General features: G+C 38.5%; 2 protein-coding genes across 3 annotated transcripts in view; one reads left to right on the top strand and one right to left on the bottom strand.

Moving 5' to 3' along the window:
- Window positions 1-1,297: 1,297 nt before the first annotated feature.
- LOC133256101 (translation machinery-associated protein 7-like) lies at window positions 1,298-2,859 on the bottom strand. Its single transcript, XM_061430875.1, has 2 exons — window positions 2,821-2,859; window positions 1,298-1,586 (listed from the first exon to the last, which is right to left on the bottom strand). Exons 1-2 carry the CDS (start codon window positions 2,857-2,859, stop codon window positions 1,401-1,403), a joined length of 225 nt encoding a protein of 74 aa, XP_061286859.1. The 3' UTR covers window positions 1,298-1,400.
- A 34-nt stretch (window positions 2,860-2,893) lies between these two features.
- The window catches only part of UBXN4 (UBX domain protein 4), a 30,147-nt gene continuing 8,781 nt past the window's right edge, over window positions 2,894-24,259 (top strand). The window contains exons 1-9 of one of the 2 annotated variants that reach the window (XM_061439114.1): window positions 2,894-3,285; window positions 9,674-9,776; window positions 12,341-12,369; window positions 13,021-13,139; window positions 13,788-13,962; window positions 17,462-17,555; window positions 20,675-20,729; window positions 21,474-21,638; window positions 22,339-22,466. In XM_061439114.1, coding sequence (XP_061295098.1) covers window positions 3,204-3,285; window positions 9,674-9,776; window positions 12,341-12,369; window positions 13,021-13,139; window positions 13,788-13,962; window positions 17,462-17,555; window positions 20,675-20,729; window positions 21,474-21,638; window positions 22,339-22,466 — 950 coding nt within the window. In that variant the 5' untranslated portion in view covers window positions 2,894-3,203. Of the gene's footprint in view, window positions 3,286-3,309; window positions 3,870-9,673; window positions 9,777-12,340; window positions 12,370-13,020; window positions 13,140-13,787; window positions 13,963-17,461; window positions 17,556-20,674; window positions 20,730-21,473; window positions 21,639-22,338; window positions 22,467-24,259 lie in introns of those variants that run through there. The other variant, XM_061439124.1, reaches the window with a different exon arrangement.

Below are 24,259 nucleotides of genomic sequence, written 5' to 3'. Positions count from 1 at the left end.
AGTAAAGAATCTGCCTGCAATGCAGGAGACCTGGGTTCAATTCCTAGGTTGAGAAGATCCCCTGGAGAATGGAAAGGCTACCCACTCCCGTATTCTGGCCTGGAGAATTCCATGGACTATACAGCCCATGGGGCCGCAAAGAGTCGGACACAACTGAGCAACTTTCACATCCATGTTGAGTCACATCGTTACATTTCTGAAGCACTCAGAATTCCCTCTTGTGGTATTTATCATAGTTACTTACTCAATGCCTATCTTCCTTTTCCAGCTGTGCAGTCACAAAGGCAGGGGCTTTGTCTGACTGTCTCACCTCCTTATCACTGCCAGGTATAATGCTTAGTTCATAGCAGATGTGCAATAAATATTTGATGAGTGAGAGGCTGTGAACGATTCTTCTAATATTTAATCCTAACATTCAGTTCAGTTCAGCTCAGTTCAGTCGCTCAGTCATGTCCGACTCTTCGTGACCCCATGAATCGCAGCACGCCAGGCCTCCCTGTCCATCACCAACTCCCGGAGTTCACTCAGACTCACGTCCATCGAGTCAGTGATGCCATCCAGCCATCTCATCCTCTGTCGTCCCCTTCTCCTCCTGCCCCCAATCCCTCCCAGCATCTGAGTCTTTTCCAATGAGTCACATTAGAAATAATTAAAGATATTATTCTACTGAAAGGGTATATATGTTGATCAAATTTTAAGGAAACTATTTAAAGTTGATGTTGAAATCAACTCTTAATTCTTCCTGAGGAATGATATCCTCTGTAAATAGCAATTGTCTGTAATCAGCATTATGTTTCAGTTTATAAGAACACTACATAAGAGGCCTGATTGGAAAAAAGCAAATAAAAATCAGAATGCAATCTCCTAGCTATTTTTAGGTTAAATACTTGTAGGAAAGGGGTATTTTCAGATGTAGCCCCTCCTTAATCCTTCAAAGATTGTCAAATGCCTGTGCTGCTAGAGGAGAAATTAAGTGATGTAGGATGTACAATATAATAGCCTATGCAACTTTAAATAAACCATAGAAACCTTTAGCCAATAGCTATTAGAGACCGTGTAATTTCATGAAGGTATTAAATTTGGGTCAGTTTTCATTTTAATGGCAACCAACCACAAAGTGCTATATCTTGATAATAGTACTTTGTTATATATCATGGTAAACAAAATTATTTATTCACTTTTGCATTACCATGAAAAGTAGCTGGAAAAGAAATCATTATCTATTCTCTGCTTCTGATTTTTTTTTTCTTTTTACAAAAGTTTATCCTTAAATGTACAATAGGTTTCAAGACAACACTTCATTCTAGCTATAGGTCGCAACAGGTATTATGGCAGGGAATCCAGGTGTTTAAACAGGAATGGAACTAAGGGTCATCATTGCCTCAGGCACAAGGAACAGCTTACTTTTTGCCAGATTTCTTAATTCCACCAGTGGCCAGGGGGCCTTTCCCCACGGCCTTTGCTTTTAGCTCCTCTAGTTTCTTCTGCTCCTCCTTCTGCTTCTGCTTGAATGCCTTATCTTCCTCGTCCATCTCCTTGGCTTGGTTCTTGGGCTGCTTCAGGGGCTTCTTGCCATCTTCGGGGCCCTACGTGGCGCCTGCCGCCCCTTCCCCAGGCTCTTCCACCGGAAGCCCTGACTTAACTTTTGAAACCAGCTGTAGCAACAGCATAGCTAAGTGTTTTGAGGTTTGTAATGATCTCTAACCAATGACCTTACTCAAGGTCTGCGTTCAACCATAAACTCCTCTCAGGTACACGGGCTGTATGGTATTACACAATGTGACTGTTGTTATTTCTTTTCTTCAAGGTCGAGCTGATAAATTAAGTTCAATAGAACTTAATTTAGAACTTGTAGTAAATAGAACTTGTAATAGTAAATAGTAAAATAGAACTTGTAGTAAATCCCTACAAACCCCATTAAGTTTCATACCGAGAGACACCCATCCACAATAGCCACTAATCATAATAGAGAATTACATCGTCGCACTAGGCAGAGTTCCATCCGGGTGGAGGATGATTTCCTCTTATTTAAGGTCTCCAAAAGAAGAGCATCTTCCAATGGGTAGCACCATTTCTCCTTGTCTTTATAGACTGTGAAGCGGCTCTCACGGTTGCCCCCTTAGCCTTATCCGGCAAACCACGATTAACATTTCCTACAATATTAACATTGTCAGACTTTATTTTGGGGGGCTCCAAAATCACTGCAGATGGTGACTGCAGCCATGAAATTAAAAGACGCTTACTCCTTGGAAGGAAAGTTATGACCAACCTAGATAGCATATTGAAAAGCAGAGACATTACTTTGCCAACAAAGGTCCGTCTAGTCAAGGCTATGGTTTTTCCAGTGGTCATGTATGGATGTGAGAGTTGGACTGTGAAGAAAGCTGAGGGCTGAAGAATTGATGCTTTTGAACTGAGGTGTTGGAGAAGACTCTTGAGAAGACTCTTGAGAGTCCCTTGGACTGCAAGGAGATCCAACCAGTCCATTCTAAAGGAGATCAGTCCTGAGTGTTCTTTGGAAGGAATGATGCTAACGCTGAAACTCCAGTACTTTGGCCACCTCATGCGAAGATTGACTCATTGGAAAAGACTCTGATGCTGGGAGGGATTGGGGGCAGGAGGAGAAGGGGACGACAGAGGATGAGATGGCTGGATGGCATCACTGACTCGATGGACGTGAGTTTGAGTGAACTCCGGGAGTTGGTAATGGACAGGGAGGCCTGGCGTGCTGCGGTTCATCGGGTAGCAAAGAGTCGGACACGACTGAGCTACTGAACTGAACTGAACTAAACAATAATAAAGGGACCAAGCCAAGACTACAATTCCCGTCATGCATCGGGAAGACGCCACCGACGCCATTTAGCGATTAGTCATTCTTCCCTACGCCCCCTTCTATTTCTGTGACTGCAGCGCCTTGCGGCCTCGCGTGCGCGCGCACACTCCGACTTGCCAACGAGACAAGGCACGGGGGCGCGGCGCTTACGCCGACGTGTGGCGTCACGTGTCTCGGTGTGCGCCTCGCCTGCGCGCTTACGCTCGTCCAGTGGGCCGCTGACGGGTTTGCGCGCCTGTGCGGAGCCGGAGGCGGGGTGCTGACCGGCTGGGGCTGCGGGGGCCGCGGAGCCAGGCGACGGAGAGGGCGGGGCCAATTCCGGGACCGCGGCGACAATACACCGAGCGAGCGCCTCGGCCCGAGGGCAGCGATGCTGTGGTTCCAGGGCGCCATTCCGGCCGCCATCGCGTCGGCCAAGAGGAGTGGCGCGGTCTTCGTGGTGTTCGTGGCAGGTGAAGGAGGCGAGGGCCCGAGATGTGGCACGGACACCCCCTCCGGCCTACCTCCAACCCCAGGGGCCCCCAGCCTTTCCTCCGGGCCCCAAGAGGCCCGGCTGCCAGTCCCTGGCGTCTCAGCGCCTGCCCCGGCCTTTTGGAGTACACCTGGCCTGACCCCCACCGCTCGCTTTTCCCGGCCCCCTTGCGGGAGGCACGGTCCCGGCCTCGCCCCCCAAACGCGCCGAGCCCTGCCGTCTCCCCAGTGCGGGGCGAGGGGACGGGTAGAGCAGGCCCTAGCCGCCCTGCTCGCGGTCGAGCCTGACTCCGCGCCGCCTGCGGAGTTGGCACCCGCAGACCCCACCGTCGCCTCCTGGCGCCCCCGACGGAGTGCTCCACTTGGAGAGACCCACTTGGAGAGACTTTAACTCCCGTATAGTTAGTGTGTAGGTGAGGAGAGAGACGGGCCCTAAGGCCGTTTTGCTTGTAATTAGTTGTGGACTTTGAGGAAGAAAGCTGTGTCATCGGTAATCAACAAAGAGAAACCACCTGATGTTCACTGTTACTGGCTTTCGTGTGTTCCTGAAACGTAAACTTTTGAGGTCTATATAAATCGTATTTTTTTTAATGCCGTAGGAGTGGAAAATCTAATATGAAATAATTTGCAAGTGGATTGTTACTTAACCGTTTGTTTCGAAGTAGACACACAAGCATTGATTCTTTTTATTGTCTTCCTAGCTTAGCAGCAATAGCAGCAGCAGTATCATAGATACAGTTTTAGAATGTGTACTAACTCATCTATTCTGTGTTGCTCTGGGTTATTTTGCTCCGTATTTTATTACTGCAGTCTTCTAGATTTGCAGTACACTTGTGCCTCTGTGAAGTTTTGCTCATCCTCATTACCTGAACCGAATTAGTATTTGCGACTACCGTTAATTTGAGGTGCACTATTTCAACTATTTGTGTTTAATAACGGTCTGTTCATTATTAACTGTGGCTTGGAAGGCTCGGTAATCTGTAGCTTTATGCACTGTAGTGAAGAGCAAGTTGCTGAAATATGAGTTTCACAACATTAAATTTGAAATTTTGAATTGTTTTAAATTATGGTAAAATTTTAACTCATTGATGTTAATTAGAAGAGCTGGAGTAGTTCAGATTCTTTTATGCTGTTTTTTTAGAGTTATATTTCACATAATAACTAACTGCTGTAAACCTGTAAGAAAATAAGTGGATTAAAAATGAAAGGAAGGGCTTCTCAGGTGGCTCAGTGGTAGAGAATCTGCCTGCCAATGCAGGAGACACAAGTTCAGTCCTTGATAATGGAAGATCCCACATGCCCCGGAGCAGTTAAGCCCACGGGCCACAACTACTGAGCACACTCCCCGCAGCTACTGAAGCCCCCCGCCTAGAGCCCATGTTGCGCAATAAGAGAAGTCACCCAATGAGAAGCTTGGGCATTGCAACTAGAGAGCCGCGTCCACTCTCCAGGAAAAGAAAAGAAGCCTAAGCCCGGAGCAGCAAGGAAAACTCAGCACTGCCGTAGATAAATAAAATCATAAGAAAAGGGAAAGGAAAACTAATGATACTGAATATGCTCATTAAGAGTGCAGTAATAGTTGTAACACCATTTTAAGTTGTGTTTTTCGCATATACTCAATTGATCCTGCACGTTGGTAATACAGGGTTTATCATGCCCATTTTATCAGTGAGGAAACTTAGGTCCACAGCGGCTAAGTGACGTACACCAGTGTCACAAAAAGAATATGTATCTTTTCTTGACAGATTTTTTTTTTATCAGCTTCCAAAAAAGTGTCTTTTTTGTTTCTCCAGAGGAAAAAAAAACCATTGTACAGACAGACGTTAGGTAGTTATACAACAGACCTTAGGTAGTTAACTGAAATTGGTGTAGAAATCAGGAAATCTTTTGTAGAGTTTGTTACAACCTTTCTGTTTTGTGACCAGGGGTGGAGCCCTCACCTCCTGCATTGGAAGAGGACAGGAGGAACTTTTCACCGCTTGCCTGCCAGGGATGTCCCCAGTAGTCATATTTTTAAACAGAAATCACATTTGATCAGTGTCCAAAGGTTCCTTGAAGGCACTCTTGGACTAACCTGTTAATTTGAAAGAAATGCTAGGTTTAATTAAGAAACATTTAGAAACCTATTTGGAAACAGTAGCGCTAATTAGTACAATAGAAAAATAAAGTCATAGGTCTTTGGGGCTTTGTGTCTACATATAATATATACCTTCTTCAATTTAAGTTTTTCTGATGAGCATGTATCATGTAACATACGCTTTTAGAATATGGGTGACTGTTGAATGTTTGCAGGAGGACTGTTAGCAGTCTGTGGAAGGAGTTGCTTCCACATCACTTGACCCATTCAAATACCGTTAGTTTTTCTAGAATTTTAGGAAGTTAGTCTCCAACACTGGCTGGAGTGTGTAGACAGTGCAGTCATGAAATTGCAACACTTATAAGTTGCTTAGACCTTTATTCTTTTTTTTTTTTTTTAATGTATTTATTTAGTTGTGGCATGCAGATTTTTTAGTTGCGGTATGTGGGATCTAGTTCCCTGATCAGGGCTCGAACCTGGGCCCCCTGGATTGGGAACATGGAGTCTTAGCCACTGGACCACCAGGGAATTCCCTAGACCTTTATTCTTGACTTTGAAGAATATAGTCAGAACTCATGATTTTCTTAGATCTGAGACCTTGACAGTAATGTGCCAACTCACTGGAAAATTAAAAAGATAGCTTTATAGTTGGAAGGAAGTGGTTCATATAGCCACTCAAGTGGGAAACATTTTAGGCAGATTGTTTATGTTTTAGTGAAATTTTCATGGATCAATTAAAGAATATGTGGAATTACTGTTAAGAGACTGGAGAGGTTACTACTAGTTAAGTCAAACAAGTATTTTCAAATTATTGTAGGTGTGTAAATTGAAAGAAACAAACAGGTTTTGATTCTTGGGAATGTACAATAATTTGACAGGCATTCTGAAGCAGAGGTGTCTTGTCACTGGCTAGACAGCTAAACACTGGTCATTGACTGATGGTTCTAGTTGGCTAAAATCTCCTTGACCAATGCTATTTAATGCCTTTTTTTTTTTTTTTTGATTAAAATAGACTAAAAAGCCATTTGGGTTTAGACCAGCTGAGTTTTTCTCTGTTGAAATTCTTGGTTGTAGGGTCTGCAACTGCTTCCAAGTTTGTATTACTCTTTTTAAGTGGCTTTACTTTGGGATACTGCTAACACCACCAGGAATGTAATGTTTTCTCCTGAAATCTTTGGCCCATCTAACTCCACAGCATAGTTCATAATTTGATTAAAAATAAGAAAGTAAAGATACCAAAGTTGGCAGTTAAAAATCTCACCCAGTAGAGCTAAGGTAACTCTTGTTATGTAATTCCATTCAGTCTCTTACATCTCTGTTGGTCAGGCAGCTGTTGTTGCCCTCCACTGAGTCATGAGCAGACATTGCTAGTGGAGATGGAGCCCTTGAGAAGCTGTCTGCATCGAACAGCCTAGGTGAAGGAGTGAGGAACATCAGCCTCAGGAGTGGCAGGTCCATCCTTCCAGCTGCCTACTTGACATCCCCATTTGGATGCCTCACAGGACTCTCAAGCCTGAAAGTATTACTGCTTGAATCTGTTCCCCACCCCCTGGTACTCTACTGCTAAGTAAATGGCACCACCTTATATCCAGTTGGATAAACCCAAGCATGGGAGTCATCTTTGGACTCAACTCTTCAGTCTCATCTTGTTCCCTGGTACCTAGTGTTCACAACACTCCTAACCATACAGCCCTTTCCCTCCACAGAAATTCCTTCTGCTTAGTGAACTTTTCTGGCCTGTGGCATGGTTTACCTCTTTCATCCTTTAGGTCTTACCTTAAATATCACCTCAGAGAGGGCTTCCCTGACCAATCTAAAGGCGTCTGTTTTTTCAGAGCATTTCTTACCATAATTATAGTTTACCAAACAAGTACTTTTTTTAGATTTTAGGCTCCACTGAGGGCATATAGTATCTCATTTGTTTTATATTTAGTTATAGTTAGCACAGTGCCTAGCACAATATAAATGTGAAGTAAAATAGTGAATGTATGAAAGAAAGAATGAATAAAAACAACCCCTTACACCTCACAGCCTTCTCTAAGTGTATTAAGGATGTTCCTTTGTAGCTATTTTCTAGGTTGATAATCTTGTCATTTACTTGGAATCTTGCAGCTCTCGTCACCCCATAGTGTCTGAAGACATGCTCAGAATGATCTCATGGCAAATGATAGTTTTCCTGTCTGCTGCTTCAACATCTAGGCGTCTGCTAATGGGCATTGTTTTGGTCTTGGTCTGTGCATGCATTCTATCCCTGTCTACTTTTCCATGGCCATATTTCTCAAGCCCCTTATTACTGAATAGTCCTGAATCTCATTTCAGAAAAGATGTTTTCAGCCATGTAGCATTAGTCAAGTTTTGTAGGCATGCCAAGATTCTATACAAGAAATTTAGTTATTCGTTCTACAAAACACTTATTGAGAGCCTGCTGTACTCCAACTATTTACTATATACTAGATTCTGTTGTAGATGTTTGAGTTATAACAGTAAATAAGAAGGAAAACAGTTCTTGCCCTCATGGAGCATGAGTTCTAGTGGAAGGAAACAGACAACAAACAGTGAACATGATAAGGAAAACAAGTCGCCTGTTAGAAGGTTATAGTATTATAGAAAAGAAATGAGGGAAATGGGAAATGAGGACGCTTTGGAAATATGTGAAGTGTGTCATTTTATTTTTGCTGTGCTTTGTGGCTTGTGGGATTTTAGTTCCCAACCAGGGCTCAAACCTGTGCCCCTGCAGTAAAAGTGCCGGGTCCTAACTACTGGACCCCCAGGGAATTCCCTGATCTGACTTTTTAAAAGAGGATGCTGCGTTAAGAGTAGACTGAGCGGGGAGACCAGTTAGGAGGCTATTGTAATCATTATGTCAGAATATGATATTCCAGATACATTCCAAATATTCCAGATATATTTTGGAGATAACATCAACTGAAGGCAAAAATAAGTAAACTTTGGTCTGAGAACTGAAAGGATGGTGTTATCAATATCAGATAACTGAGATGGAGAAGACTAAGGGTAGATTAAAATGAGGAAGGGGAACACACATGGGAAGAAAACAACTTACAAAAGAGTAGGTATAGAAAGCTTGCATTTTTGTAAAGCAAAAAGTGTGATCTGAAAACATAGCTCTGCTAACCTTAGAAATATTTTTCAGTGACTTAACTCTGGTAAGTTTCCCTTTGCCCATCAATAAATGGTTATGTCAAAATCTAGATGTTACAGGTCTAAAATGGAAATAATCTCTTAATGGGTGTAATTTTTAAAATATTTTGTCATTGAGGTATTGCATACAGTATATTAAGTAAAATATATTCAGTGAACAGCTAGATGAATTTTTATAGATGAATACACTTGCGTAAGATCAACATTTCCTATCATATGACATTGCTTATGCAGAATCTAAAAAAAAATGATACAAATGAATTTAATTACAAAATAGAAATAAACAGAAAATGAATTTATGGTAACCCAGGGTGGGGCAGGGGGAAGGGTGGGTAGGGATAGATTGGGATTGACATGTATATACACTACTGTTTTTAAAATAGACAACCAATAAGAATCTACTGTATAGCACAGGGAACTCCGCTCAGTTTTCAAGAGTATGGGAAAATGGGAAAAGAATTTGAAAAAGAATAGGTACGGGTATATGTATAATTGAAAAACTTTGCTGTACACCTGAAACTGACACAGCATTGTTAGTCATATATATATATAAACATTTCCAAGACCCTGGAGGCTCCTTCATCCTCTTTCCCAATCAGTAGTACCTCCACCAAGGTAGCATGCATGCATGCTCAATTCTGTCACCATAGATTAGTTTTGGATCAGCATACCTTTTATAACTGGCATACCTCTAACAAAAGGCAGGTGCAAAACTGCAAACAGAATCACACCCGGCTTCTGTCTACCTTGGAGGGATTCTGGAGAATAAGTGGTGTGTGTGCGGAGGACATTAAACTCAACAGAAAGATATTACGTATAGGAAAAGTATTGTACCTTTGTTTTCTAAAATCATATGTACAAAAGCCAAAATAGACACATTTCTGCCCATGATTTGCATCATAATTTGGATGTCTTCATTTAGAAACACTTTGTATAACCTAAATACCAGTATTTTCTTTTTCATTACTTTTTATTAATGTTAACAGTCACTTCATTTATGGAAAAATTCAGTTTTCAAATTTGGTAGAAAATAGTATTTGTGGGTTTGTATTTTATTTGAAGTTCCAGATTACAGGGAAAAGAATCAGCAGATACTGGCCTTACGCTATAAGAATGCTTGAAATGTTTTACAGGTGATGATGAGCAGTCTACACAGATGGCTGCAAGTTGGGAAGATGAGAAAGTGACAGAAGCATCTTCAAACAGTTTTGTTGCTATTAAAATCGATACCAAAAGGTTTGCTTATGTTTTGCTTATGTTTACTCTTGCAATTTAAAACAAAATTTTTAACCATTGTCTCTGGTTGTGATTTATGATTTATACTCTTGAACTATAAGAATGTTGATTTTTGTCTAAGGTGTTCTGAGGGCTTATATTCTGATTGCCATTTTTCAAATTTCTTCTTATATCATTGAAAAACTGATAAATTCTTGGTCTGCCAAGCAGCTATGTGACATACACCAGTAATGCAAAGGAACTGTGATCCTCAGATTCTAAAAACTTGGAAGTAATCATAAACAATATATTAAATATCTCTAAAAGGTTATAACCACTCTTTTGGATCCTGTTTTTGAAAATGGAGTCATTTAATTCAGTAAAAATAAGAGCATTTATAGGCACATCATAGTTCCTGATAACCACAAGTCTGTTTCATTTGTGAATATATCCCTCTTCCCCCATTAAAATTTGTGTGTGTGTGATGGAAAATTTCAGGCATACACAGCAGTGTTTGAGTAGTGTAATGAACCCTGCCCCCCACCTTGTCAACTACTTAGACAGCTGTCACCTCTTGGTTAGTCTTGTTTCATCTTTTCCCCCACCCATTTGAACCCATCCCATATAATTTTGAAATAAATCTCAGTCATCATATCATTTCATCTATCAATATTTTGCTATGTCTCTAGAAGATAAGAATTCTTAATTTTTTAACATAATACTTCAAAAATTAGTTTAATTTCTTAATATCAAATACCTACCAAGTGTTTACATTTTCAGTAGTTTCATCAGTCAGGTTTTGTTATTTATTACAGTTTGTTTGGTTCAGGATCCATAAAGATCTACACATTGTGATGCACTGGTCTCTGTCAGGCTCTTTACTCTGGAGGCTTCACCTCTGGATCTCCCTCTCTGTCTTTTTCTTTGCAGTCTATTTTTTTGAGAATCCAGGTGATTGTTACATAGTTTCCTGCAGTGTAGGCTTTGTTCATTGTAGTCCTGTCAGTGTCATTTAGTTTATTACTCTGTCCTCCATTTTCTGTAAATTGACATTTGGATTCAGGTTTCTTTCCCCCACTTAAGACGACTTCTTAGATGGTGGTATGTCTTCCATTCTTCTGCGACAGGGTGCATAATGCTCTGTTGTTTGTCTTTATGATGTTAGCCACAGCCATCAGTGATGAATGCCTGGAAAAATTTTAAAGTGGGCTTTCTGTTCTTTTGGTATGAATAGTATCAAAATGAAAATTACTATCAACATTAAAATAGAAATTTACCTGTAATTTTGTAAACTTTTTATTAAAAATTTTTTCTTCATTAATAAAACATGAAGCAAATCATAGTACAGTCTGCTTCACAGTAGTTACTGAACATTTATTTATTGAGCTATAATTGTGGTTTTTTTTCTTTTTTCTTTTAAAGAGTCTATCATATCATTGATATTGTCCATTCTCTTCCAGAAGCACCTTTTAGAGTCAGTAATGGCAGGAGAAATGTAGGGGTTTGTTGGGAATGTGGAAGAAATGAGAATTTCAGAATTGTTGTGATTTATATACAGACTGATATATCTAGCATTTTTAAAAACAAATTTCTATTAGCAGATGCAGGAGTACTTGTGTATAGTGTTGGTTGACGGTTGTTTCATTATGGACAGCTGGATGAGATCTAGTATGTTTTTTAAATTATGAAAAGTAAATTTATTATATAATAATAAAGCTAACGTTCTAGGAACATGTTAGTATATTCTTATTTATGGAGGTATCTTGCATTGAAAATAGATTGTTAGAAAATGTATCAAAAGTTTACAGTGGTTATAGCTGAGAAAGTAGGATTTTGATAATATTTTTCTTTATAGTTTTCTTTTACATTTTCAGATGTTTTTATTATAATCATGTCTCAGATTCGGAAAAAGACAAAGCAAATTTCTGGTTCTTTGAAGCATTGATTTGGTTCTTGGAATTACTCATCTACATTTATCAATGTCTTTTATTACTGTTATAAAGTCTCTCTCTCCCATCCCTGTCCCTAACCACTCTTTGGAAGAAACCAAATCAAGAGAATACCATTGTTTTCCTCTCCCTTTTTTTAACAAAAATGATAGTAGTTTGACATACTTTTTTTTTCTTTTCCCTCTTTATAATTGCATGATTCATCAATTTTTAACTGGTGGATATTTAGGTTGTTTTGAGTCCTTTCGTATTACAGAGTATTGCATTATCACTTGCACAAGTAATTCATAGGTATTAATATCTTCTTATTACAAGCTACAATATTGTATTCAGAAACACATGCTGCTGAGGAAGCAACATGGCAGATACTAAGGTGATTTTTAGGTGCCACATCTGACCACTAGTTTGTGGTTTGCAAGAGCAAGTATCTCTCTAATTTGAAAATTATAAAACAAACCCAAAATGGTCTGTGAGATAAGGAATACATTTTTCTCCTTTCAGTTGATAGCTATGAAAGGAACTTGTAGTTTCAGAAAAATACTTGTAATTGGTACAGTACATTTTTATAAAAACAACTCAGTATTTGGGAAATACTTACATTCATCTAGTGATTTGTTGTTTGATTTTGTTTTGCAGTGAAGCCTGCCTACAATTTTCACAGATCTGTATCCTTTACATGAAGAATCAGTTGTATATATATGAATATTGCTTGAGGATTTACCTTTCTTTTGGTTGATGCATGACAATTAGAAATCATTTGTTTTTATTTAAGAACTGATGAATTCTTGTTTATGGAAACTTTATATTGCTGATTGTCCTTTCAGACAGTGCACTGTATCAAATGGGGTCATGGGGAGTTTGTTGTTGTTTTTTGCCTGTGAGGTGCAGCATATGGGATCCTGCAACCAGGGATCCCAGGGATGGAATCCATGCCCTCTGGAGTGGGAGTACAGAGTCTTAACCACTGGATTGCCAAGGAAGGCCCCTTGGGGAGCTTTTTAAAATTGCGATTACGATAGCTGGAAAGCAATATGATACAGTTGGAATGTTATTTAATAGAAGTAGCTGGCAAGAGATAAGATAGATGTAAAAGTCATGATAGAAGGGAATGTAATGAGTGTTTTCCACTTACATATATGCGATAGAAATAAATCAATTCATGTATCACATAGTGATAAACTAGTTGAAATTATTTTGTAAACAGGTTAGCTTATTGTGAAATTCACAAAGATTATTTTGTTTCTTTTAATCAGTAGTGTTTAATAAAATTATTCCCTTGTTTCTCATGAGTTGTTAGACTTGATAACACTGTGCAGATCCTGTAGTGTGTGTTCCCTCCAGTTTTTTTATTGGAGACAGTGGAATTCCTTTGGAAGTAATAGCAGGAAGTATTTCTGCAGATGAACTTGTTACCAGAATCCACAAAGTCCGGCAGGTGAGAAGGAACAGAATTGGTTCTTTGTATAAACATTGGAAAATGATCTGTCAAGAACTTGACATTGGAATATTTTTGGAGTCACTCTAAATATTCAGGAACTAGCCATGCTATTAAACTTAAAAGGTAGTTAATACTGTCTTTCTGGACTGATTTTCAAAACCACTTTATGAAGTTAGAGGTGCCTATACATGAGTGACTTCTTATTCTCCCTTCCCTTTTCCTCTGTCACCCAACCACACAATGTAGTCACTATTACTTTATTGCAAGAGAGTATTGCTCTCACATTAAGGTCCTTAATAGTATATTACTTGACTTGTTTTATAGATCTTACTCAATTTCTCACTTCCATCCACTTTGGGCATATGGCTAATACAGCTTGTAACCTTTTTCCTTGAATTCTCATTTTAAGAAAAATCAACAGTGTGCTTTAAAAATCTTTTAATACTCTTTGTCACCTTGCTGTTGAATTCCATAGTGTGATTATGTCATGTTTAGGACTATACATTTTAGATTGATTTACTTGGGAGGTTCAGTACTTCTCACTTCTGTGGAGTATAGATTGACTTCCTCATTTTTGGTCTCATATACCATGGTAAATTTAGATTCTTACCTGTAATTAAAATCAGTGTTTTTTTTCCTCCTTAGATGCATTCATTAAAAGGTGAAGCATCATTGGCAAATGGTAGCCAATCAGAAGGTTCAGTCTCTACTCCATCTGCCTCATTTGAACATAACAACACTTCTGAAAACTGTCAGTCCAGAAATGTAGAGCTCTGTGAGACGCCATCCACTTCTGATACAAAATCAGATTCTGCAACAGGTAATTTTTAGTGTACCCTTTTGGGTACACTAAACACTTTACTTCATTTTGAAGACTGGATTAATGTTTTTAAAAATGAAAATACTGTAGTTTTCCCCTTCACATTCACTTAATTTAAGGAAATGGCAACCCACTCCAGTATTCTTGCCTGGAGAATCCCATGGACAGAGGAGCCTGGTAGGCTGCAGTCCATGGGGTTGCAAAGAGTCAGATACAACTGAGTGATTTCACTTGTATGGGGAGGGAGATGGGAGGAGGGTTCAGGATGGGGAACACATGTATACCTGTGGTGGATTCATTTTGATATTTGGCAAAACTAATAAAATTATGTAAAGTTTAAAAATAAAATAAAATTTAAAAAAAAAACATGAAAAAAAGTTAATTGTAAAATAGAGCTTGTAGCAATAAGAGTTGTGACTGCAGAGGGGTTGATAGAAAAGGCAGAGAGAAATTCTATACAGTATTTTAAAGATCATGTACAATCACTTGTTTTGTATAATATAGCTTTGTATCAGGCAATGTAGGGTTAGATACAAAGCGAGAATATTATTTTTTTTATTCTATTTATTTTTGGCTGTACTGGGTCTTCATTGCTGCTCACAGGCTTTCTCTAGTTGTGGTGAGCCGGGGCTGCTCTTTAGTTTTAGCGCACAGGCTGCTTATTGCAGTGGCTTCTCTTACTGCAGAGCATGGGCTCTAGGGCATGTGGACTTCAGCAGTTGCAGCTTATGGGCTCTAGAGCGCAGGTGCACAGTTCCTAGTTGCTCCAAGGCATGTGGAATCTTCCCGGAGCAGGGATCCAACCTGTGTCTCCTGCATTGGCATGTGGGTTCTTAACCGCTGGACCACCAGGCAAGTCCAAGAAGTACTTTTAGATTAGTATCTTAAAAGGTGATCCTGCTCTAGCTCCTGTATAGATAATCGTCAGGCCTGTATTTGAATATATTTAATGAGAGGAAGCTCATTACCTTGCTAGGAATCTTGTTCTGTTGTTGAACCCCTTAGGCTTTAGCAAAATTCTTCCCCATATTCGATGTTCTATAATTTCCCATTAACTTTAGTACTACTTAAAGAGTTACACATAACACTCTGGATTCTGTTATATTCCCACAAAGAGCATTCTTGTGTTTGGTTTAATAGGTAAATAACTTGCTTAGGCTCAGACTGTTATACTCTCTTATCTGAGGTGAGTAGCAACTCTAATCTTAGTTCTTTGTAGTTTTTTTGTTTGTTTGTTTAGCTTCATTATGGAAAATTTTAAACATACAGAAGTAGAGAAGATAGTATAAGAAATCTCATGAACCCATTGCCTATCTTCCATCTATTTTTAACTCATGGCCAATATTGTTTCATCTGTGCTTCCTTTCCGTATCTCCTTGCCACCTATTATTAGGATACACTTAGGCATTATATCATTTCATCTTTAAAAATGTTGATATTGGGACTTCCCTGAAGGTCCAGTGATTAGGACCTCTCCCATGTTCTCACTGCCAAGGGCCCAGGGAACTGAAATCCCATAAGCTGAGCAGCGTCACAAAAAAAAAATATCTTAAAAAGCATTTTAGAAAATGTAAATAGAATGTGATTATCTCTTATGAATCCTGGAAAGCTTAACATTGATTCTTTTTTATCATTAATTAGGCAATATTTATATTTACACTAAATTTTCCAGCTTTGAGTTGGAGTCCAATATATCATTATTAGTCAGTGATTTTCATAGATTCCCACTGTCATGAGTGGTTTTTTTCTATAGTTTCCCAGAGTCTGGATTTGGTACATCCCTATGATAATTTGTAAAAATTCCTCTAAATTGGAAGTAATACTACAGGCTGGTTTTAGTTGTTGAAGTCAGGTTTATTCTTTTTTGTCACGACTACTTTATGGGTGTTGCTGTGCATTTTTATCAGGAGATAAGTTATGCATGATAATCCAGTTGTCTTTAAACCTAAAGACAGAACTTCCTCTAGTAATTTTACTGTGTTTGGATTTTTATCAGTTGTTTTAGCTGATTGCCATCCATTTTTCTTTGTTTATGAGTCATAGATCCACCTCACTAATTGTTATACACAACACTTTTTTTCAGCTTGTTCACAGGTTATTTTCAGAAGTTTTCTTAAATATTTTTTGCTAATATCTAATGACCTTGACATTCATTTTACTTACTAAAGAAAACATTAATTTCCTATAGAACACACACTGGCTGCTAGAGATTACCATTTCTTACTCAAGGGTTGCATTCATGATATGCTAGTAGATATTTAACAAAAGTTTTTTGTAGCGAGGGAGAAAAGCCCTCATTTGTAGTGTTTACTAATTTCCGAAGTGTAAATAATCCTTCTGTGGCTGATTTCAAGTTATGTAGGTGATGCACTGAATGTCAGGGTAGGAGTACATGCATACATACCATTGATTCTATTTAGTAATTCTAATATTTTTATTACTGCTGTAATAACTGAATCACTTAGTGCCAGTCCTAGTACAACTTTCAGTCTTGTGCTTCTGTAGCACGTATTTCTCCTAACAAGTCTATGCAGTTTTTTATAGGTAAGGTAGTGAGATTGAATAACTTACTCAAGTGACAGAACAAGGTTTAACCCAGACTTTGTTGCTCTGCAGTCCATACTGTTTCAAAGATCAAACATATAAGGAATAATGAAGTTGATAGTGAGTGGTAAGGAAGGAAATAGCAGAGGTTTTGAAAGGGAGTACCAGACCATAGCTATCCTCTACTGCAGACCAGGACAAAATTCTGTCCTTCAAGAAATCCTTAAAAGAATATTAGTGTATGAAATATTCGGTATGAAAAGCTTCTCTAGGAATCATTGTGGTCTGAAGAAGCAGATCCCATGGGTCATCATAACGTTAGTAATACCCAGTATCATACTTGGCCTCTAGAGCTTCGCGTCTCCCCCCCCCCCCTTTTTTTTTTTTGCCGTGAGGCTTGTGGGACCAGGAATCTAACCTGTTCCCCCTGCAGTGGGACTGCAGAGTCCTAATCACTGGATCACCAGGAAATTCCCTAGAACTCTTCAATACCATAACCACAGCCACATGTAGCATTTTTAATTAAAATTAAATACAGTTGAAAAAGTCTCTCACCTGCATTAGTTTATTACAAGTGCTCAGTAGCCACACGTGACTGACTAGTGGCTGCCCTAATGGATACCAAAGATACTGGACCCTGCTGCTTTCGAGCAGAACCTGCCCCTGGCTAGGGCATGCTATTCTGCTTTTGTTATATTCCCTCCTGCCAGATTAATATTTCTGCGTGTTTTATTTTGGTGGCTTTCAGCTGAGTAACTGCCTTATTTCCTACTTATATACTGTTATTCCAGGTTCAAACTTGCAGAGCTAGTAATAGTTTATTTCTTATCACCTACTCCATCCCTAGGGAAAATATGTTTAAGAAACAAGATTGTTAACAGATGTTGTAACCCAAAAGATATATGTCTTTTTAAAAATTGGCATTCTTCTTTTTTTTTTTCTTTTATTATTTAAGGAGGAGAAAGTTCAGGCCAGACCACTGTGTCTCAAGAGCCTAGTGGATGTTCAAATCAGAGACCTACTGAAGACCTCACCGTCAGAGTGGAAAGGTTTGCTTTTATTTTTAGACACAGTGTTTTGTTATTAATAGACGGTGGTTTTCAGTTACTTCATTAATTAGAATTTGGGTTACTTCATTAATTTGAATTTAGGCTAAAATTACAAAAAATTTTAAAATTCTAGGTTGAAATTTTTTACTTCTTGACCAGCTTATTTGTATCCATAGAAAATATATTCTAGAAGTAAGAACTTGTGTATATCTCTGAAGTCATTGGTCAGCTTTAGGTCTGATAATTTTAACAGTCCCTCTTTCACTAGTATTTTGGTATATGTGTTTCCATCTGTCACTTCTGCTTTTATCTCTCTGTGTCACAGGATAAGTTCCAGATGGGCAGCCAATTTTATGACTATGCACTGAGTCTGGGTTCTGCATATGTGGCTGTCTATTAAGTATCACATGCTGTTAGTCTGATAATCAAATTTCTGACTTTTTGTGGCTTCTAGTTTAGTACTTTCTAATATTACAGTAGTTATCAAATCATAATCTTATACTATGATTCTTAAAAGGTACTTGAGTTAATGGTGAATGGATAAGCAGGAATATTTTAAAATCTTGACTTAAAAATCACTTAGTGTTATATGGAAATTAAGAAAAACTACTTAGACTTGATATTTTCTTGTTGACGTAGATATTATGGGGAACCAAGATTCATAATGATTGCTGTCATTGAGTTTTTGGGTTAGTTCATGGACGGTTCAGTATAAATGAGCTTCATTTTAGCAAAACCTCCCTTGATTCTGATTGTTCTTTATGAGTGTGGCAGGGCCAGGATCTGGTAGTGCACGGCAGGATAGACCTCTCACAGTGGAGAGAAATGGTGTGTGTCTGGAAGAAGAGCAGTAGGGAACGAGAGTTTCGGAGGCTCTTCCTCCTCTGTTTCTCTCTACTTTACTAACACCACATCCCTCACCATGCACCCTTACTTGTATCACCTTGGGATCCTAGAGTGAAGTGAGAACGAAAACTCAGGAAAGGATTTCGAGAATTGGAGGGAATATGAAGAAACACAATAAAGGTAGCCCTTTATTGTGAGGTGGGATCAAGTGCTATTTAATTGCTGTGGGAAAGGGGAGCTTCTGTTATTTAATAGTTTCCATTCTGTTTTTTTTTTTTTTTTTTAAACACCAAATGAGTTGTGGGATCTTAGTTTTCCCCTATTAGGGATTGAACTCAGACCCTTGGCAGTGAGAGCTAAGAGTACTAACTAGTCGACTCCCAGAGAATTCCCCCAAATAGTTTCCATTCTTACATAAAGGGATGTCTACTAGTGTCTGCCTATATGGTTCTGCAAGTAGAATATAATAAGCCATTTTTAATTACAAAATAACAATATGTACACATACTGGTGTGTATGTGTTACATAGGATAATGAACCCCAGAAGATATTTGAAGACATGCACAAAATGCTTATACTAGTATCTGTGAAACTGGAATTAGAGGTTTATTTGTTTTGGCCCATTTTCTTCATTGAACATTATTACTTTTATAGTTAGCCTGGTCAGGACAGAGTGGTTTTAGAGTTGTTTGAGATTCCTTAACTGGAAAAAAAACTTCAAAGTGCTCTTAGAAGATACATACACCCAATTTTTAAAAAAGCTTTTAAAAAGGAATTCTAATATTTAAATTAGGTAAAATGTTGAAAAGATCTTAATAATGAAACAGTTTTCACTGGGAAGTAACTATTAGCTGCTTGACGTTTCAAAAATTTGAGCCATGATCACATAATTAAATCATATAAGCACTTCAAATTGTTGCTCATAACTGTATAGCTGTAGTGACTGTGTATTGATTATACCATGATTTATTTATCTATTCTACTGATGATGGGTGTTTGAATTATTTTCAGTTTGAGTTGGTTATGAATAGGATTGCTGTGAACATTCTTTTATTACATGTCTTGGTGAATGTATCTTTCGGGTATGTTTTCAGGAGTGGGAATTTCTGGGTTGTAGATGCTGGCTGAACAGTTTCCCAAAGTGGTTATTCAAGTTTATAATTTCCCTTAGTAGTAAGATGTTTCATGGGTCCTTTTTTTTCCCTCTTAAAAGTGTTTCAGTTCATTTCTCTCGTAACTTTTTTTAGTGCACAGAATACTCTAGATTTATAGCAGAACCCCTTCATGTTGGGTCTTAAGTCCTTCTGACATCCTTTTTATGAAGAAGAAACCTGTGGACATTTGCTGAATTTTTCCTCTGGTGTTGCTGCGTTCTAGCGCACCATTCATTTTTCTCACCATCTGCACCTAAGCCTCATCATCTCTTTGGGGTTCTAAACCATCGTCTTTGAACATCCCTTAGATTTCTGGCTGAGCTCTTCAGCTGAGTTTTAACAAATGCATGTGCCTGTGCAACCCAAACCCCTCTGAGAAAAAGTGCCATTAGTTTTTAAAAACTGAGATAAAATTCACATACCATAAAATGCAAAATGTATGCAGATTGGGTGGGTTTTTATATATTCACAAGGTTGTGGAACCATTACCACTGTCTGCTTTCAGAATCATTAGTTTTTAATTGATGAATTTCTCACAGTTCAGAATCAATTTTGGTGTTACTGGTCTTTATAAGTGTTAGCCTTCAGCTTTTTGCTTTTATCAATTCTGTGCTATATTCCTCTTCTATGTAAGAGGTAAAGCATTTTTAAGTCATTGATTTATATATATGTATATTTTAAGACATTTTAAAATCAATATCTGATTCTCTGGTGGGCCACTGGATTGGACTCTGTGCTTTTTCTGCCAAGGCCTCAGGTTTGATCCCTAATTGGGGAACTAAGACCCCAAAAGCCACATGGTGTAGCCAAAAAAAAAAAACAGTATCCGATAAATCAGGTGAGGAAAGGGAACTCTAGTGGTATGTAGGAGGTAAGGCCCTTAGAGCTGGAGGGAGGCTTCTTATGGCTCCCCCTGATTCTTGTGGATTTTTTTCAGGGCCAGGGGCTAGGTAGAGAAGTTGTTGCTTAGCCTTTAGGAGCTTTTTTTGTTTGCCTCCACATTTCCCCAGTTTTTAGCTAAAGAAATCTTCTAAATGTAATTTATTTCAATATAATGTATCTCAGTTAATGCATTTTTTTAAACTTTCTTAATGTATTTTTAAAACTTTTAAAATACAGACTAACCAAAAAACTTGAAGAAAGAAGAGAAGAGAAAAGGAAAGAGGAAGAACAGGTAAATTGATATGCCTAGTATTTTTTCCTCTTGCTTTCCATGAGGGAATGTTTGATTTCTTATTTAGCTTGGCACATGGGATGACTCCCTGGTCCTGTAGTTCAACGTTGCAGCACAGTAAGGGGCATTACCAGTCTTCTGTCGTAAAGTCACAGTGTACACTTTGTTGTGATGTTTGGAAATGGCTAGGAATAAATTAGACCATCTTTTCTCCCTTTGCAGTGAATCTTTTACACTGAGAATAAAGGGACTTGAATTAAAATTGATTTGATGCAGATCAAAGTTTTAGTTCCTTTTTGTGAAAAAGAAATGGGTAGACATTTTGCTGAATATTTCCTCTGGTGGTGTTGTATTCTAGTTCACCATTCATTTTTATTACACTGTGCACCTAAACTTCATCATCTCTTTGGGGTTCTAATATATGAAGGTTATATCTTCAGGCCAAATAAATGACTACTTTGTTGTCCTTGGAGGGACAACCTGTAATTCTGTTGGGTTTTTTTTTTTTTTTTCCAAATTACATTGACCACATGATAATCTTTACAAAACCACTGGCAAAGACTTATAAATTGATAGGATTTGACCACTGACCCACGCTATTAATACATTCTACTAGACTCTTACATTTTGTGAAGTTGTTCTGTTCCTTTAGCTGTAGCCTACACCCTGTGTACAAAATGGTATTCACAGAGGATTATTAACTTTTGTTTCTGGTTCATAAAACTTAGTTTTTCTTTAATTCAGAGAGAGATTAAGAAGGAAATTGAGAGGAGGAAAACTGGAAAAGAAATGTTGGATTATAAAAGAAAGCAAGAAGAAGAATTAACAAAAAGAATGTTAGAGGAAAGAAACAGAGAAAAGGCAGAAGATAGGGCAGCTCGAGAGCGTATAAAACAGCAGATTGCTCTGGTGAGTGTTGTTTATTTTTAATGCTTGACTCTAGAACGTTGGTGAAATTGTTTTCCCAGGCGCAGTGGTTTTGGTTTACTACCAGACAGGGTACACAGAAATAGTGGATTTTAGTGACTCAGAGAGTACTAATTCTCAGTTTTCTTTTACTAGAAATTGTCTAATTAAAATACAGTTAAGATTAAAACTGAGATAATCTTTTGAAGTAATTTTTCTCCATGTTATGTTATGAATTTTATCAGTAGTCAAAGATAGTTTTCAAGATTCCCAGGGAAGAAGCCAAGAATTTGCTCCCTCACAGTCTCCTCTAGTGCTAAGCATTCTTTTTTAGGACATTCAAAGGATTTAGGCACATGAAGCTTAGGATGGTTTTGCATCAGTTGGTTTTAGAATTAAGCGTTTGTAATACATATGAAAACCTCCTTTCTTAATATTGTTTGTTCATGTATTCATTCAGTAAATATTATCTACTGACCTTGTTCCAGGCTTGAGAGATAGTGACCAAAATCAAGTCCTTGTTTGTTTAACAATAACTGTGGTTCCTGACAGTTGATAAAACTAAAAAATGCCAGATCCAGCGTGATGAAGTTCATGTATGGTCTTAAGGAATTCATGCATATCTGTGTTCCATATGTTGGAAATGTGTAACTAGATCTTTCTGGCAGTGAAAGATAATTAATATCTAACAACTGTTTTCAAGGACCGTGCGGAGAGAGCTGCTCGGTTTGCAAAGACAAAGGAGGAAGTAGAAGCTGCTAAAGCTGCCGCCCTGCTGGCCAAACAGGCAGAGATGGAAATCAAGAGAGAGACTTCCACAAAAGAAAGAAGGTACTTTATTTCTTGCTAAAGTGTATGGATGTATGTGGCGGCTAAGGAGAAAAGCAGTTGTGGGCTTCTCTTTAAAACTGATTTATTCTGTGGCTTAATAAATAGTTCCAGAAGAATATACTGATAAGTTGGCACCTGCCAATGGTATTTGTCATTGAATGTGAATGTACAAACTTACAGTACTAAATACATGATGTTTTAAAGAAAGCCGAAATCTCTTTCAAAAGACAGAAAGCATGTTCATCAAAATGGTTACAGTGATGATCTCACAGAGGATATAAAGTGGTTGGATGGAATCACCAACTCAGTGGACATGAGTCTGAGCAAACTCTGGGAAACAGTGAAGGACAGGGAAGCCTGGTGTGCTGCAATCGATGGGGTTGCAAAGAGTCGGACATGACTTAGAGATTGAACAACAGTGACATGTGTACGGAATTCTTCAGTTGTCAGAATATCAAGTCAAATAGGATTAAGCAGAAGAGGGAATGCCCTGGCTCTGCACCTGGGAGTTACAGTGATAGATTTGGGTAGGCATCGCTAGATCCAGGAACCTAAAGGGTATCATCAGACTTTTTCTGTCTCTTTTTAGTCTCCTGGTTTCTGTTTTAGCTTTATTCTCAGAGAAACTCTTCAGATATTGTCAGGAGAGCCTAGGGCCTCCTGGCACCTTCTTGATCTTGAGCTTCTGATCCTAGAGAGGAAAGAAGTGAATTCTCATTCACTGAGAATTCTGATTGGTCCTGCTTGGGTCACATGGGCCATCTTAGTACCAATCACTTTGTCACATATATGGGCTAGCTGATTGGGATAGTAGACATGCCCACTCCTATGGTGAAGGAGATACGAGAAATATTACTGATAATCATACCAGAATGGGTGACATATTGGAGGGATAAGGCAGTTCCTCAAACAGAAGTATGTTGCAAAGACAGAAATTCAGATTTCTAGTACATACTGCTAGTAGGATTACTATTAATACTTATTTTCTTCTCTGTACTTTTCTGTATTTTCCATATCAGAAAATTAACAAGCATTACTTTTGTAATCAGAAAAATTACTCTAACAATGTTTGTTGATTCGTTTATTTTGGCTGTGATGGATCTTAATTGCTGCACATGGCCTTTCTCTAGTTGTGGTGAGCAGAGGCTACTCTTTGGTTGTGGTGAGCAGGCTTCTCATTGCAGTGGCTTCTCGTGGCAGAGCAGGGGCTCCAGAGCACAGGCTTCAGTAGTTGTAGCACATGGGCTTAAGTGCCCCAGGGCATGTGGGGGCTTCCTAGACCAGGACTCAAATGTCTCCTGCATTGGCAGGCAGATTCTTAACCACTAGACTACCAGGGAAGCCCAGAAAAATGGCTTTTTAAGAACTATTTTCCAAAACAAATCAAATACCTAAGAATATATTTAACAGAAGTGTAAAATTTATACACTGAGAACTAGAAAACATAATTGAAATAGTTAAAGAAGACCTAACTAAATACACGGAAAGATACTTTGTTTTCATAGATCAGAAGACTTCATATTGTTAAGGTGGCAATTTACCCCCAAGCTGATTTACAGATTCAGCACAGTCCCTATCAAAATCCCAGTTGGGTTTTTTTTGCCAAAATTTTTGCGGGAATCGGATTCTAAAATTTATATGGAAATGCAAGGCACCCAGAACAGTCTGGAAAAAGAACAAAGTTCTCAGACTTCCTGATTTTAAATCTTAACTACAAAGGTACATCAACCAAGATGTCGTGGTGTTGGCATAAGAATGGACATACAGATTGATGTACAGGCATACCTGGTTTG

The sequence above is a fragment of the Bos javanicus genome, chromosome 2, assembly GCF_032452875.1.
Source record: "Bos javanicus breed banteng chromosome 2, ARS-OSU_banteng_1.0, whole genome shotgun sequence".
Classification (NCBI taxonomy): domain Eukaryota; kingdom Metazoa; phylum Chordata; class Mammalia; order Artiodactyla; family Bovidae; genus Bos; species Bos javanicus.
This window is presented reverse-complemented; position numbering and strand designations above follow the sequence as displayed.